The 14,220-nt window shown below is 45.3% G+C and overlaps 1 protein-coding gene across 1 annotated transcript in view; it reads left to right on the forward strand.

Annotated features, from left to right (window-relative positions):
• Nucleotides 1–14,220, forward strand: part of LOC122368827 (serine/threonine-protein kinase/endoribonuclease IRE1-like) — a 165,240-nt gene that overhangs the window by 83,503 nt on the left and 67,517 nt on the right. Inside the window, exon 6 of the mRNA XM_043343088.1 lies at nt 10,596–10,777. Coding sequence (XP_043199023.1) covers nt 10,596–10,777 — 182 coding nt within the window. The remainder of the gene's footprint in view (nt 1–10,595; nt 10,778–14,220) is intronic.

The following is a 14,220-nucleotide window of genomic DNA, read 5'->3' on the forward strand; positions in this document are numbered from 1 at the left end:
GTTTCGTTCTTGAGAGGCAACGTATTCAAAAGTTATTGCCAAAAAGTCGCGTCCCACGCGGTTTGACGTCCACATGGTAGTATTCTATGTATACCGTGGCCGTGAAGGGCGCTACACTGTAAAAAATGTCACGAGCCAATTCTATGACAAGGAGTGGGTTACACGGTCGTCCATTGTACCTTGCTGTTATATATAGGGACATTATCAGCCTGAGTGTTGTTAGTTAAAGAGTGCCCTCGTAAAACAATTGGTTACAAACGGTAACCTAATAACTTGAATGCTTCCCTAACACCCCTTCCTGCTTATCAACAGATTTCGCGCTGTGTCGGAAAACTACGCATAGTCTCATAATTAAATCCGCCAGAAGCTTGTTGCATGCTAGTTACATGCGTGTTTCATTATCGTGTCATATTATTATTATGTCGGCTAATGAGGCACCGCCCTGCACTTGCTTTAACCCTAGAACGCCTAGGGGGGGGGGTTGTATCATCCCCCCCTGAGATTTTTTCGAAGTGCACGCTAAACGGCTTGTCGTAGCGGGCTGAAATTTTCAATACCCTCTGGGGCAACCTTTGCGCATCTTTTGCCAAAAAAAAATTGATCGGGTCATGTCAGGTCACGGAGTTATGACGTCATAAGAGGTACAGCCTCCGGCCGACAGTTACCAAACGTGTGCGCCGAATCCCTAGGTTTTCTGCCGGTGATACCCACATTGTTTGATGGATCATGATGAAACTTCCCATGCATGTTGGGACAAGCATTGGCTATCGTGTGGTGCAAGAAAATTGACCGGGTCAGGTCAGGTCACGGAGCTATGACGTCACAAGAGGAACAGCGTCCGGTACTATTTTTGAAAAGCGCCCGAACCACTATTTTGCTAATTCTTGTCACCTCAAATGGGAATATGCAGCAATATTAGCTTCTATAGGGAGCAAATGGACCTCCCAAATCCAAAAATACAATCAGATTTCAAAAATTTAAATTTTGATTTTTCGAATTTCTGCCGCCAACTATGACCTTGCCGACTTCCGGCGCTCCCAACGCGCCATTTTTAGAGCTAGGGAAACGAAATACATACCAAACGATAGAGAATTGATCAAGGAACACGATAGTGAAGGTTTCAAGTCGATATCTCCCACCGTTTTGCCGCAATCGCCGCGGAAAGTTGAAAAAGTTTGATTTTTTCGGAAAATTTGACCTTTGACCGGTCATAATTAGGTCAAATGTTGAACTAGGACCAAAAAATATACCACCAATCGCGAGATCTCGTTGAGAGCAATCCGTTGTTTTTTCCGCTAAGCTCTACGACCTTCCGTTTCGAAACGCCAGGGGGGGGGTCGTAACAACCCCCCCTGGTCGTTCGTGTTATGAGAAATGGCCTGGTCGTGCGAGGGTTAACCCGCGCCCTGATGGGGGGGGCCATTTTGGCCCCCCCCTGTGGTTTTTCATAAATAGCGAGAAAACGGCGGCGCGCAGCGCCGCCAAATTTTGGGTACCTTACCGGGCATCAATTTGACACCTTCACACAAAATTTCAAGTCACAGGTCACCTCAGGTCAGGAGTTATTGAGGTCAAACTGAGGTCATGTTCGAGTAAAAATTAGCAAAAAACATGACATCTTGAAACGCTCACCAATTCTACAGTTAACAAGCAATTTTAAAGTTCTTTATGTGGTTGTGTAGAGAAAAGACGGCGCTACAAAACTGCTATCTCGGATTTTCGAAATTTTGGGATTTTGGCCCCAAAAAATCAAAAAAATTGATTTTTTTAGAAAAACTCAAAAAAATTCCAAAAAATTTTCGAATTTCGAAAAAACCGGAATATATGTGATAGTCCCTGCGCTCTTCGATATACATACCAAATTTTAGATCGATACCTCTTTTTTTTGGCCAAGTTATAGCGAAAAAAACTGTTAAAAATTGATGACGTCAAATTTTTGAACTCAATTTTTAGCAATTCTAGAGCTCGTAACGCAAAACGGAGGCCACCATTGAACTCCCCGTGACGAGCTGCATCGAATCGATACCCATTTTATGCAAAAATATCAACTTTGAAATTTGACCTAATTTGACCTGACCTTGACCTGACCTTGACCTGACCTTGACCAAAACGTGACCTAAGCTGGCCCTAAAGTCTGTCTGACCCACATAATCGCATTTGTCATGTAAAATGGACCATAAAACATGTATCACACGACACTTTCATATTGTGACCCCCCCAGTGACCTGACCTCTGTGACCTGACCTGGTATCAGTGACCTCAAATAGCAAAATATGTGTTTGAAGAACATTTCCCCATCAATTATTTTCAATGAAATGCATTTTACACGATTTTACAACGCATTTCTTGAAATGCCTGTAAACGGTGAAAATTCGACCTTTGACCTGACCTGTGACGTCATCGGTTTGACCGAGGTCAATGAAATTGGGTCACAAGGTAGTTCCCCGTTGGGGCTATCCAACACCGTTTACCGCTTGTCGCTATGTTGCGTGGTTCTCGAGATCTGAGGGGGGGGCCAAAATGGCCCCCCCCCCCATCAGACCACGTTGCTCGGCAGACCCCATCTGGGCGCGGGTTAAATATAATCCTGCGCACACGCCACCTAGTCGGAAACTCATCATCGGACTAGTCCTGGTAGGGTTTTCGTGTTGCCGAATGAGGCGAAACGACTTTGATTCGGTAGTGCAGTCCATCAAATATTTGATGGACTGCACAGTGCACAATGTACCTGACATGGCAGGATCAACTTGCTCACTCGCCTGTTGAAAGTGCCGTTGCGTCAGAGCCCGTGGACGTGCCGGATCGTGTCTCATGCAACCGTATTACACAAAAAATGTCACGAGCCAATTCTATGACAAGGGGTGGGTTACACGGTCGTCCATTGTACCTTGCTGTTATATTTAGGGACATTATCAGCCTGAGGGTTGTTAGTTAGAGTGGCCTCGTGAAACAATTGGTTACAAACGGTAACCTAATAACTTAAATGCTTCCCTAACACCCCTTCCTGCTTATCAACATATTTCGCGCTGTGTCGGAAAACTACGCATAGTCTCATAATTAAATCCGCCAGAAGCTTGTTGCATGCTAGTTACATGCGTGTTTCATTATCGTGTCATATTATTATTATGTCGGCTAATGAGGCACCGCCCTGCACGTGCTTTAAATATAATCCTGCGCACACGCCACCTAGTCGGAAACTCATCATCGGACTAGTCCTGGTAGGGTTTTCGTGTTGCCGAATGAGGCGAAACGACTTTGATTCGGTAGTGCCTCATAAATCCCTGCTACCGTGAGCAGCGACGAGTCTGAGACTGCTTCTAAAACGCGTCCCTCACTTCCGGCGCGGCGCCGTCATTTCCGGCCGCCATTGTTCAGTTCTGCGGCTGCCGGCGGTTGGTGCGGTTGTGTTGTGGCACGGTGCGTTGTGAAGTTCTCGGGCTGGGATATTTCGAAGGTGCGTTATATTGTATGATATTTACGTAGCAATGGGGGACATTTTATTTATTTTGTAATATTCTGAGCACATGTTGCGTCATAGAATTCACCCCTTGACCGTTGTGGGCCACTGTTTCGTTTGAATTCCGACTGTTGGAAGACGGACTTTCTTTCAGTTGCTGTCTAGCCTTTTTTCCAAATGTGTAAGCTACACATATTGCCTCACATTGATTTATCTTATACAAAAGTCAGTTGATGTAGATAATAAAGCCATCCTCACTGATATTTTAAAATCAGCAGTTAATTTTCTTTTCTGTTTGCAGAGTTGCTTAAAGTTGTGGGAGACTGAGGCATGAAGGTATACCTGAAGCCAGCGATATTTATGTTGGTAAGCCTCGCTCAGAAAAAAAAAACTTGCTTGAATCTACAAAGTATGGCAAATATTTGATGGACTGCACAGTGCACAATGTACCTGACATGGCAGGATCAACTTGCTCACTCGCCTGTTGTAAGTGCCGTTGCGTCAAAGCCCGTGGAAGTGCCCGATCGTGTCTCATGCAACCGTATTATTTTGTGAATGTTATTGGTGGTGACTCGAATCAGCTTTTGCACCACTCCGCTATGATATTGTAATATGTATATCTTTAGATATTTTGTATCGTATGCTAATAAGTAATAAACGTTATTTTTGTGTATGTTTTTTTTTGTAACGTGGCTGGCACGCTGTCGTGGCTGTCGTTGGCCGGGTCGTCCACCAGTCGGAGGGGCGGCTGGGGAGAAGGAGGGGGGGGAGGGGGTGACGCAATTGAGCTAGTATTACTACTGGGCAGCAATAGCAGGCGCTAGCTGGTTGGGTTACCAGGCGAGTCCTGCTAAGGAGCCTAATCGGCGTACCGATCTGCTGGTTTTGCCCTCGTTTTCAAACGAGGTACCGAATAACGAAACGAGGGGCTGACACGGGGGTGCTCGGTTTATGAGGCGTGGGCTTGTCATTTACTAACGAACCAAGCTTGTACCCTCTTACTAGCTAAATATGAGGCGATTTTTACACGTCGCTGCATGCTCATTTTTGCGCCAGCGGTTTTCCTACAAGGGGCTTGTAAGATTTTTTTACAGTGATATTTTGTGAATGTTATTGGTGGTCTGAATCAGCTTTTGCACCACTCCACTATGATATTGTAATATGTATATATTCAGCTATTTTCGGAGGGGCGGCTGGGGAGAAGGGGGGGGGGTGACGCAATTGAGCTAGTATTACTGCTGGGCAGCAATAGCAGGCGCTAGCTGGTTGGGTTACCAGGCGAGTCCTGCTAAGGAGCCTAATCGGCGTACCGATCTGCTGGTTTTGTCCTCGTTTTCAAACGAGGTACCGAATAACGAAACGAGGGGCTAACACGGGGGTGCTCGGTTTATGAGCCGTGGGCTTGACATTTACTAACGAAACAAGCTTGTACCCTTTTACTAGCTAAATATGAGGCGATTTTTACACGTCGCTGCATGCTCATTTTTGCGTCAGGGGTTTTCCTACAAGGGGCTTGTAAGATTTTTTTACAGTGTTGGTCGGAGAGCACGTGACCTGACCGTACGCGATGTGGGGTCGGGGCCACAGCGGCATGTCACTCTTGGTCGAGAGTCGGTCGGGGCCGGGTGGACCGCTGGGTTGGGCTGCTGGTGCGGGACTTCTGGCTCGCGGCCCCCCTTCTCCCCACCCCCTCCGACTGCAGTTGACGACCCGGCCAACGACAGCCATGACAGCGTGCCAGCCACGTTACAAAAAAAAAAAACATACACAAAAATAACGTTTATTACTTATTAGCATACGATACAAAATATCTAAATATATACATATTACAATATCATAGTGGAGTGGTGCAAAAGCTGATTCGAGTCACCACCAATAACATTCACAAAATAATACGGTTGCATGAGACACGATCCGGCACATCCACGGGCTCTGACGCAACGGCACTTACAACAGGCGAGTGATCAAGTTGATCCTGCCATGTCTGGTACATTGTGCACTGTGCAGTCCATCAAATATTTGCCATACTTTGCAGATTCAAGCAAGTATTTTTTCTGGGCGAGGCTTACCAACAGAAATATCGCTGGCTCCTGGTATAGTTACTTCCATGCCTCAGTCTCCCACAACTTTAAGCAACTCTGCAAACAGAAAAGAAAATTAACTGCTAATTTTAAAATATCAGTGAGGATGGCTTTATTATCTACATCAACTGACTATTGTATAAGATAAATCAATGTGAGGCAATATGTGTAGCTTACACATTTGGAAAAAAGGCTAGACAGCAACTGAAAGAAAGTCCGTCTTCCAATGGTCGAAATTCAAACGAAACAGTGGCCCACAACGGTCAAGGGGTGAATTCTATGACGCAACATGTGTTCAGAATATTACAAAATAAATAAAATGTCGCCTATTGCTACGTGAATATCATACAATATAACGTACCTTCGAAATATCCCAGTCCGAGGACTTCACAACGCACCGTGCCACAACACAACCGCACCAACCGCCGGCAGCCGCAGAACTGAACAATGGCGGCCGGAAATGACGGCCCCGCCGGAAGTGAAGGACGCGTTTTAGAAGCAGTCTCAGACTCGTCGCTGCTCACCGTAGCAGGGATTTATGAGGCACTACCGAATCAAAGTCGTTTCGCCTCATTCGGCAACACGAAAACCCTACCATGACTAGTCCGATGATGAGTTTCCGACTATACACTGTAAAAAAATTCACTAGCTAATTTTGAAATTAGGCATTTTTTACGAGTGCCTCCCTTGCTCCTCGTTACAACATATATGGACATTAGTAGTCAGAGCCATGCACGTTAACAATGCCGCTTGTGGAACAAATGCCTACGAGCGAGAACATGTTCAGGAACCTAATTTTGCGCAGTGTTAATGAACTACGCACAGCCTCACAGTGTTACCCGCCGTTGGCTTGTTCTCGGCCAGTTTTTAGCGTGTCCCTCAATTAGGTCATTTCGCTATTAGCTCAGCTGACGAGGCCCCGGCTGGCACCTACTAAACGGATAACCTTGCGTGCAACCCCGCTTGTTGTCACGAACGCCTGCAGCTGGTAAACGTGCTGGCAAGCTTGCGTGGTAAGCGGCTTCGGATGGCTATGAGGATGTGCCTCATAGCTATCCTCGTCGCATGTTACAACCTAGGAGTCTGTGGCTGCTTTCAGAAAGAGTCCCCCCCCCCGCTTCCGGGAGCCGGCGTCCATTTTGTGTTGCGTCGCCATTACTGTGTGTGTCTGCCCAACTGCTCTTCGGCTTGATTGAAGGTGAGGCATCTTGTATCATTTGCTGTGTGCTCAACAAAAAGGTTGTCCATTTGTAAACAAAAGTTATTATGTTGTTGAGCTTCTTAGAAGATGTATTAGTATCGCATAATGTTGCCCGTCGTTGGCAGAAGTGCGCCGGTATCGTCTATCCAAGTCAGAATAGCTATATGTTTTGGACTTAAGCTAGCTTGTGGCAGGAATCTATCACTTTATTCAACTTTAATTTAATCATTTTCCAGATTGGTATGCCTTATGATAATAATAATGTTAATATTCGTTTTTTTTCACCCATTACAGACTTATCTGGTGAAGAATGGGGCCATGTATGTCCTGGCCTACCTGCACCCCGCGACTGCCGCCGGTGCAGAGCTAATGAAAAAATCACAAATGTTTGATGGTGGTTATTTAAGAAACCTTATTGAAAATTATTCAGTTAGTTGTTGTTGTTGTTGTTGTTGTTGTTGTTGTTGTTTAAGTTATAGTTATTGTCCTGGCGTTGTTATTGTTCTCGTTCTCGTTCTCGTGCCCGAATAAATGTGCTGCAGCGCTACTCAGTCTGTTTACTTGCGGGTGGCGGTCGAGAGTCTGGTCGACGGAATTCCGTCGACCGTGCCTCGACCCCGAAGGCCAGTAGTGGTACTAGTTAACTAGTGCCACTACTGGCCTTGAGCTAGTACCATTACTAGCCTTGGGGGCTAGTACCATTACTGGGTATGGATTAGTAGGCAGTGGCTAGTTACCTTACCAGGCAGGGGCTGTTATGACACCTAGTAGACGCACTACCCACGCTATTTACGTGCGTGTTGTCAAACTAGGTGGAGCACGGTGGTCGTATGCATACGAGGCACAGCCTTGTCGAACAAGCTTGTTACTCGGCAACTAGCCTAAAATTAGCCAAATTTACACGCTCCTGCAATGTTATTTTTGCGCTGAGAATTCCTCTACGAGGGGCTTGTAAGTTTTTTTTTACAGTGTAGGTGGCGTGTGCGCAGGATTATATTTAAAGCACGTGCAGGGCGGTGCCTCATTAACCGACATAATAAAAATATGACACGATAATGAAACACGCATGTAACTAGCATGCAACAAGCTTCTGGCGGATTTAATTATGAGACTATGCGTAGTTTTCCGACACAGCGCGAAATCTGTTGATAAGCAGGAATGGGTGTTAGGGAAGCATTTAAGTTATTAGGTTACCGTTTGCAACCAATTGTTTTACGAGGGCACTCTTTAACCCTCGCATGTGTAGGGGGGGGGTCGGATGGACCCCCCCCCCATGGTTTTTCGCGAATAACTCGCGTAAAAAGCGGCCGATCGCGACGAAACTTTCAGTACCCTCGCATTGATCAATTTTACACCTACCCTAAAAATTTCATGACCCTGACCCAAATGACCTTTGACCTGTGACCTCTTTTCCGAGACCATGTTTGGCCGTAATCGCGATTTCGCGTATGTCGGCTCGCACTAGCCGCGTGTTTGCAAGCTTTTCGTGGTTTCAAACGTTCAAACATGTGATTTGATGTTACTCCCGTGTGTGTCAAGGTCACCTGAAGGTCAGGTCAGGTCATTGACCTTTGGTGACCTCGGGTGACCTCGGGTCACTTTTTCGAGTTTTACATGTTTCTAGGCTAGTTTTTGGAGCTGAATTCGAATTTAGCAACCATTTGAACATTTACGAAGTAGTTTTGGTGACTTCGTAACATGTTACGAAGCTGTCAGAGGCGGTTGACACGTACTACGAATACCCGTCACGACGCCTACTGGTTGACCTGACCTGACCTGACCCGACCTGGTCTAAATGCTTCAAGACATCATCTGTGATCAAAACTAACACGATATTCGTGATCAGCACCCCGAAAAACCCCTTAGCAGCCACACTTTACGACTTTCTAACAGGTCCCGATTTTCCCGACTTTGGGTCATTGACCTGACCTGGAAGGTCAACCAATGACCTAGGACCTTAAAATTGGGTATCATCGGCTTCCTCTCGTCACGGGCAACACGCTCGTTTTTTCCGCGAAGCTCTAGCTCGATCAGGGGCCAAACGGCAAGGGGGGGGTCCAACCGACCCCCCCCCCTACACATTAGAAGCTGGAAAACGCCGCACACATGCGAGGGTTAAGTACCAACGCTCAGGCTGATAATGTCCCTATATATAACAGCAAGGTACAATGGACGACCGTGTATTCCACTCCTTGTCATAGAATTGGCTCGTGACATTTTTTACAGTGAATGAGCCCACCGCGCGGGCGCCCGCCGGGTAGGCTGTGCCGCCCGCCGCTCGCTGCAGCGGCGGCGGCCACCCGTATGTACCACCCGGCAGCCTTTACACAATCCCAACAATAGCTAAGTTAAAGGGACTATCCCACCTTCTAAAATGTTGTTAAAACCAGTTAAATTGTGCCCGACTTTATAGATTGGATGACCAGGAGCACGGTTCTGGCATTTATTTTTTATTAAACATCTTAGGCTCCCCATATTCCAAACACAAACTTTCAAATATGTGACGTCACAGCCCAAAAATTACATCCTTCCCCAGGCGACATTACTGTCATAAAGCTGATTCTTTTTACTCTGTAGGCACCACAAAAAAGTTCAGACCAAGTTTTAAGCGATTTTTCAACGAACAAACCCATTTAAATCAGAATGACTAAACGAGGTGACGTCACACTAACGGTCGCTCCATGTTGAAGATAGGGCCTTGCGCAAGGCCCATTTTCAAATGAAGGGAACGAATTTCTTCAACACCAAGAGGCCGCGGGGGTTGCAACCTAGATAGATAATGGTTTCTGAACCTCGCCGCAAACTTGGCTATCTCAACTCAAACCCCATGTTAAAGGTGGGATAGTCCCTAGAACGCCTAGAGGGGGTTGTATCAACCCCCCTGAGGTTTTTTCGAAGTGCACGCTAAACGGCTTGTCGTAGCGGGCTGAAATTTTCAATACCCTCTGGGGCAACCTTTGCGCATCTTTTGCCGAAAAAAAAAATTGATCGGGTCATGTCAGGTCACGGAGTTATGACGTCATAAGAGGTACAGCCTCCGGCCGACAGTTACCAAACGTGTGCGCCGAATCCCTAGGTTTTCTGCCGGTGATACCCACATTGTTTGATGGATCATGATGAAACTTCCCATGCATGTTGGGGCAAGCATTGGCTATCGTGTGGTGCAAGAAAATTGACCGGGTCAGGTCAGGTCACGGAGCTATGACGTCACAAGAGGAACAGCGTCCGGTACTATTCTTGAAAAGCGCCCGAACCACTATTTTGCTAATTCTTGTCACCTCAATGGGAATATGCAGAAATATTAGCTTCTATAGGGAGCAAATGGACCTCCCAAATCCAAAAATACAATTAGATTTCAAAAATTTAAATTTTGATTTTTCGAATTTCTGCCGCCGACTGTGACCTTGCCGACTTCCGGCGCTCCCAACGCGCCATTTTTAGAGCTAGGGAAACGAAATACATACCAAACGATAGAGAATTGATCAAGGAACACGATAGTGAAGGTTTCAAGTCGATATCTCCCACCGTTTTGCCGCAATCGCCGCGGAAAGTTGAAAAAGTTTGATTTTTTCGGAAAATTTGACCTTTGACCGGTCATAAGTAGGTCAAATGTTGACCTAGGACCAAAAAATATACCACCAATCGCGAGATCTCGTTGTGAGCAATCCGTTGGTTTTTTCCGCTAAGCTCTACGACCATCCGTTACGAAACGCCAGGGGGGGGGGGGTCGTAACAACCTCCCCCCTGGTCGTTCGTGTTATGAGAAATGGCCTGGTCGTGCGAGGGTTAATAACTGGGCCTTTTGTGTCACACATTATTGCCCAAAACAAACAAACTCAGCACGTTTCTTCTTCAGTTCATAGGGACATCAAGCCATCGAACATTTTGCTGGTTAAGAACAGGCGAGGTGAAACCGTGGCTAAACTCGCCGACTTTGGCGTATCCATGGACCTGACAACAAGCAGATGGACAAAGAGAGATACCGTCGGCACTCTGGCATGGATGGCTCCGGAGGTGATTGCGGACGAGCAGGAAATTGTAAGTACCCATAATACCCGTTAATCATGGCTCACTGCTATACTCTCGTCGTTGCTTGATAATGAATTCAATGCCGGTAGCTTGTGATTTCAGCGGTAGCTATTTTCGCGTCTAATGTTGACTACCTGTCCAGAAATGAATATGATCCAGACCATGGTTAGAGATGCAATTCTTAGTCAATGCATGATATCAGGATTCCTTGGCCAATATCATGTGGTGCATGAAATACGGGTAACATTTTTCTCGATTATGGTGAAGTTAGATAAATATAGTAGTCTGATGCTCATGAGTAAGCTATATCCCGCGCCCAAGTGGCGGTCTCAGCCAACTTCGCCCTAGTGGGGGGGGGGGGGGGCATATGTTACCACCCACCTCTAACTCAAAAACTAAGAGGGCTAGGAAGACGCGGTAAAAAGCAGTCGATAGCTCTCAATGCGTACGTTTGAAAGTACTTAGGTCATTTTCATCTTAGAACAATATTGGGGTCACTGGAGGTCATCAAAGGTCAAAATTTGCCAAATGTCATTATATTTCTCAGAAAACATGCATTTATCTCAGGAACTATGATAGCTAGAAAAACGAATGGCAAAGCAATCGATAGCTTTTAAACCTTTCTTATGAAAAGGTCATGAAAGGGTATGAAAAAAGGTATGAAAAGGGGATGTTTCCATACAAATTATTCACATCTACCGTGAATGCAATGGAGCCTGGTGGAAATCCAGTGGGGAACTGCCTTTTCAAACCATCTAGAAACTCGTACGTGTTGCTGAGGTGGGCAGGGACAAAGATCAGAAGCCCTGCAGAATCAAACATCCCCACTGCAGAAGCGATTGCGTCCATCATACGCATGATCCAAACTCATCAATCCAAGATAGACCTCTATGGACTTACAATACCAGACATTCAGCATCTCCTTGAACACTGCCTAAACAACAATTATGTTCGCTTCGGCAAAGACATTTACAAGCAATCCAAAGGAATCGCGATGGGTAGTCGTATTGCACCACCACTTGCAATTCTTTTTATGAATGCTGTGGAGTCATTGATGCTAAGCACGGAAACACATCAGCCTGCCATATACCTAAGATACATCGATGATATCTTCGGCATATGGACCCATGGATCACTATTACTCAGCCAATATTTCGATTTTATAAATAGCTTTCACCCAGCCCTACGTTTTAGCATTGACAGGACAGACAACACCCCATCCAGTGAGATTGCCTTTTTAGACACCCTTATCACCATTAACCCGCGCCCCACTGGGGGGGGGGGCTATTTATAGCCCCCCCTCCCGTTTTTCTGCAATAACTTCCAAACCGCTTGACGTATCGACGCCAAACTTTCAGTACCTTTGGCTGCATCCATTTGACACCTTGTGTCAAAATTTGAACTTCGTACCTACCATAGGTCGGCCGGAAATGACGTCAAAGTGACGTCATGTTCGGCCGATTTCGACGCAAAACATTGAACCACGGGAATCGCTCCCAAGAGCTCAGTTTTTAAGCTAGATCCAATTTCTTTGCATGAGAGGACTCAGAATAGACTGCGCTATCAAACTGCTATCTCGGATTTTCAAAATTTTCAAAATTTCGAAAATTTTATATAATAAAATTCAAAATTTATATTTTTACATTTTTTCAAAAACGTTTTGACTTTTCGAAAAAAAACCGGAATATATGTGATAGAACGCATTATTATGACTAACTGTAGCAAGTTTTAGCTAAATATCTTCAAAAATGGCCAATTTATACGCATTATTGCAAAAAATTAACAATTATTAATTTTTCAAATCAATTTTTAAGTACGAATTTGACATCGTACGCCAATATAAATAGCACCATCGTGTTCCTGAGCTCAAACTGCATCCAATAGACACCTTTTTTGTTGAAAAATTTTAACTTCAAAATTTGACTTTTTTGACCTGAAAGTGACCTGACCTAAGCTAAATATGACTCAAAATGACCTCGAATGACACAGACGACATCAAATTCGAAATTTGTGGCCTAAATGGACCATAAAACATGTGTCACGTGACCGACGGATGATATAATATTTTCGTGACCTGTGATGACCTGACCTTGACCTGAAAATCAAAGTACAAGTTTGGTACCCTATGAGTGTCTAGAGCATCTGTTCACGAGTGTGTGAACCAAAAATGAGCCTGATCTGACTTGTAAGACGGCGGCCAGAGCCCAAAACGTGAAGAAGCAAAAATGCTAATAATTTTTACTTTGACCTGACCTGTGACGTCATCGGTGACCTCGAGGTCAATGAACTTAGGTTTCGCTCGACAGTTTTTCCGGGGCTATCAGACGCCGTTTGAATTTTGACGATCGGCCCAGTAGTTTCGGAGTTAGGAGGGGGGGCTATGAATAGCCCCCCCCCCCCCCAGTAGGGCGTGTTATACGCAGACCCCAGTGGGGCGCGGGTTAAGGAATCAGGTAGTTACATAACTGAGCTATATATAAAACCCATGGCAGCTCCCATCATCCTACACTTTGAGTCAAATCACCCAATGCAAACGAAACGTTCCCTGATCCATTCACAATCTCTTAGAGCCGTACGTCTCGGGTCAGACACTGCAGCTCAAGGGCGAGGTTTGAAGAAAATTGAGAACCTATTTCTGCAGAACGGATATCCCTCTAAGCTCATTAAAAACATACAGAACTCTATAAGGTACGGCCCGAGAAAAGTATAGCTTTAAGAAACACGCGGAGGTTACTTTCCTTTCCCTTCCATACATAGATGAAGTTCTTACACGTAGGGTTAACGCAGCGGCTCGCTGATCTGGCTGTAACGCAGTAACGCAGCGGCTCATCTGATCTGGCTGTACGGGTAGCATGGTGAAGCGGCCCAACGCTTGCCAACAAACTGATACGATCAGCTCTAGAGCCCCCACTCTGCCCCAGGGGTAATAGGAAATCTTGTCACACCTGCGATGCTGGTATTCCTGGTAAATGTCACACCAAAAACGTAGTTTATCAAATAACGTGCAAAATTTGTAGTAAAACGTATATCGGTAAAACACGAAGAATGATTCGCACCAGATTCATGGAACATCTTGGGGACGCTCGAAACAATAGGCGAGCACAGACTTGGGGGATCATGTACTTTTTGAACACTCGACCATACACATAGGCAATGGTGACTTTAGTATAGGCATCCTCCACACCTGCAAAGATGAGGCAAATCTAAGGATCACAGAGTCTATCGAAATCAGGAACCGAAATCCAGCTCTTAACAAAAATACTTTGTCTTGGCGTCTGCTAAACCCTGTACCATACTCATCCTATACACGTACACACTAACTGTCTAGTCTACACCACATTATTAAATAATTGTATATTTGTATGATTGTATAATTCAACACAATATGTATGATTGTGCTGATTTTTTTTTTTTTTTTTAATTACTGCACATTTATCACCAGCTTTCCTGAT

Source organism: Amphibalanus amphitrite, unplaced genomic scaffold (genome assembly GCF_019059575.1).
Source record: "Amphibalanus amphitrite isolate SeventyFive unplaced genomic scaffold, NRLGWU_Aamphi_draft 000979F_arrow, whole genome shotgun sequence".
NCBI classification, from domain to species: Eukaryota; Metazoa; Arthropoda; class Thecostraca; order Balanomorpha; family Balanidae; genus Amphibalanus; species Amphibalanus amphitrite.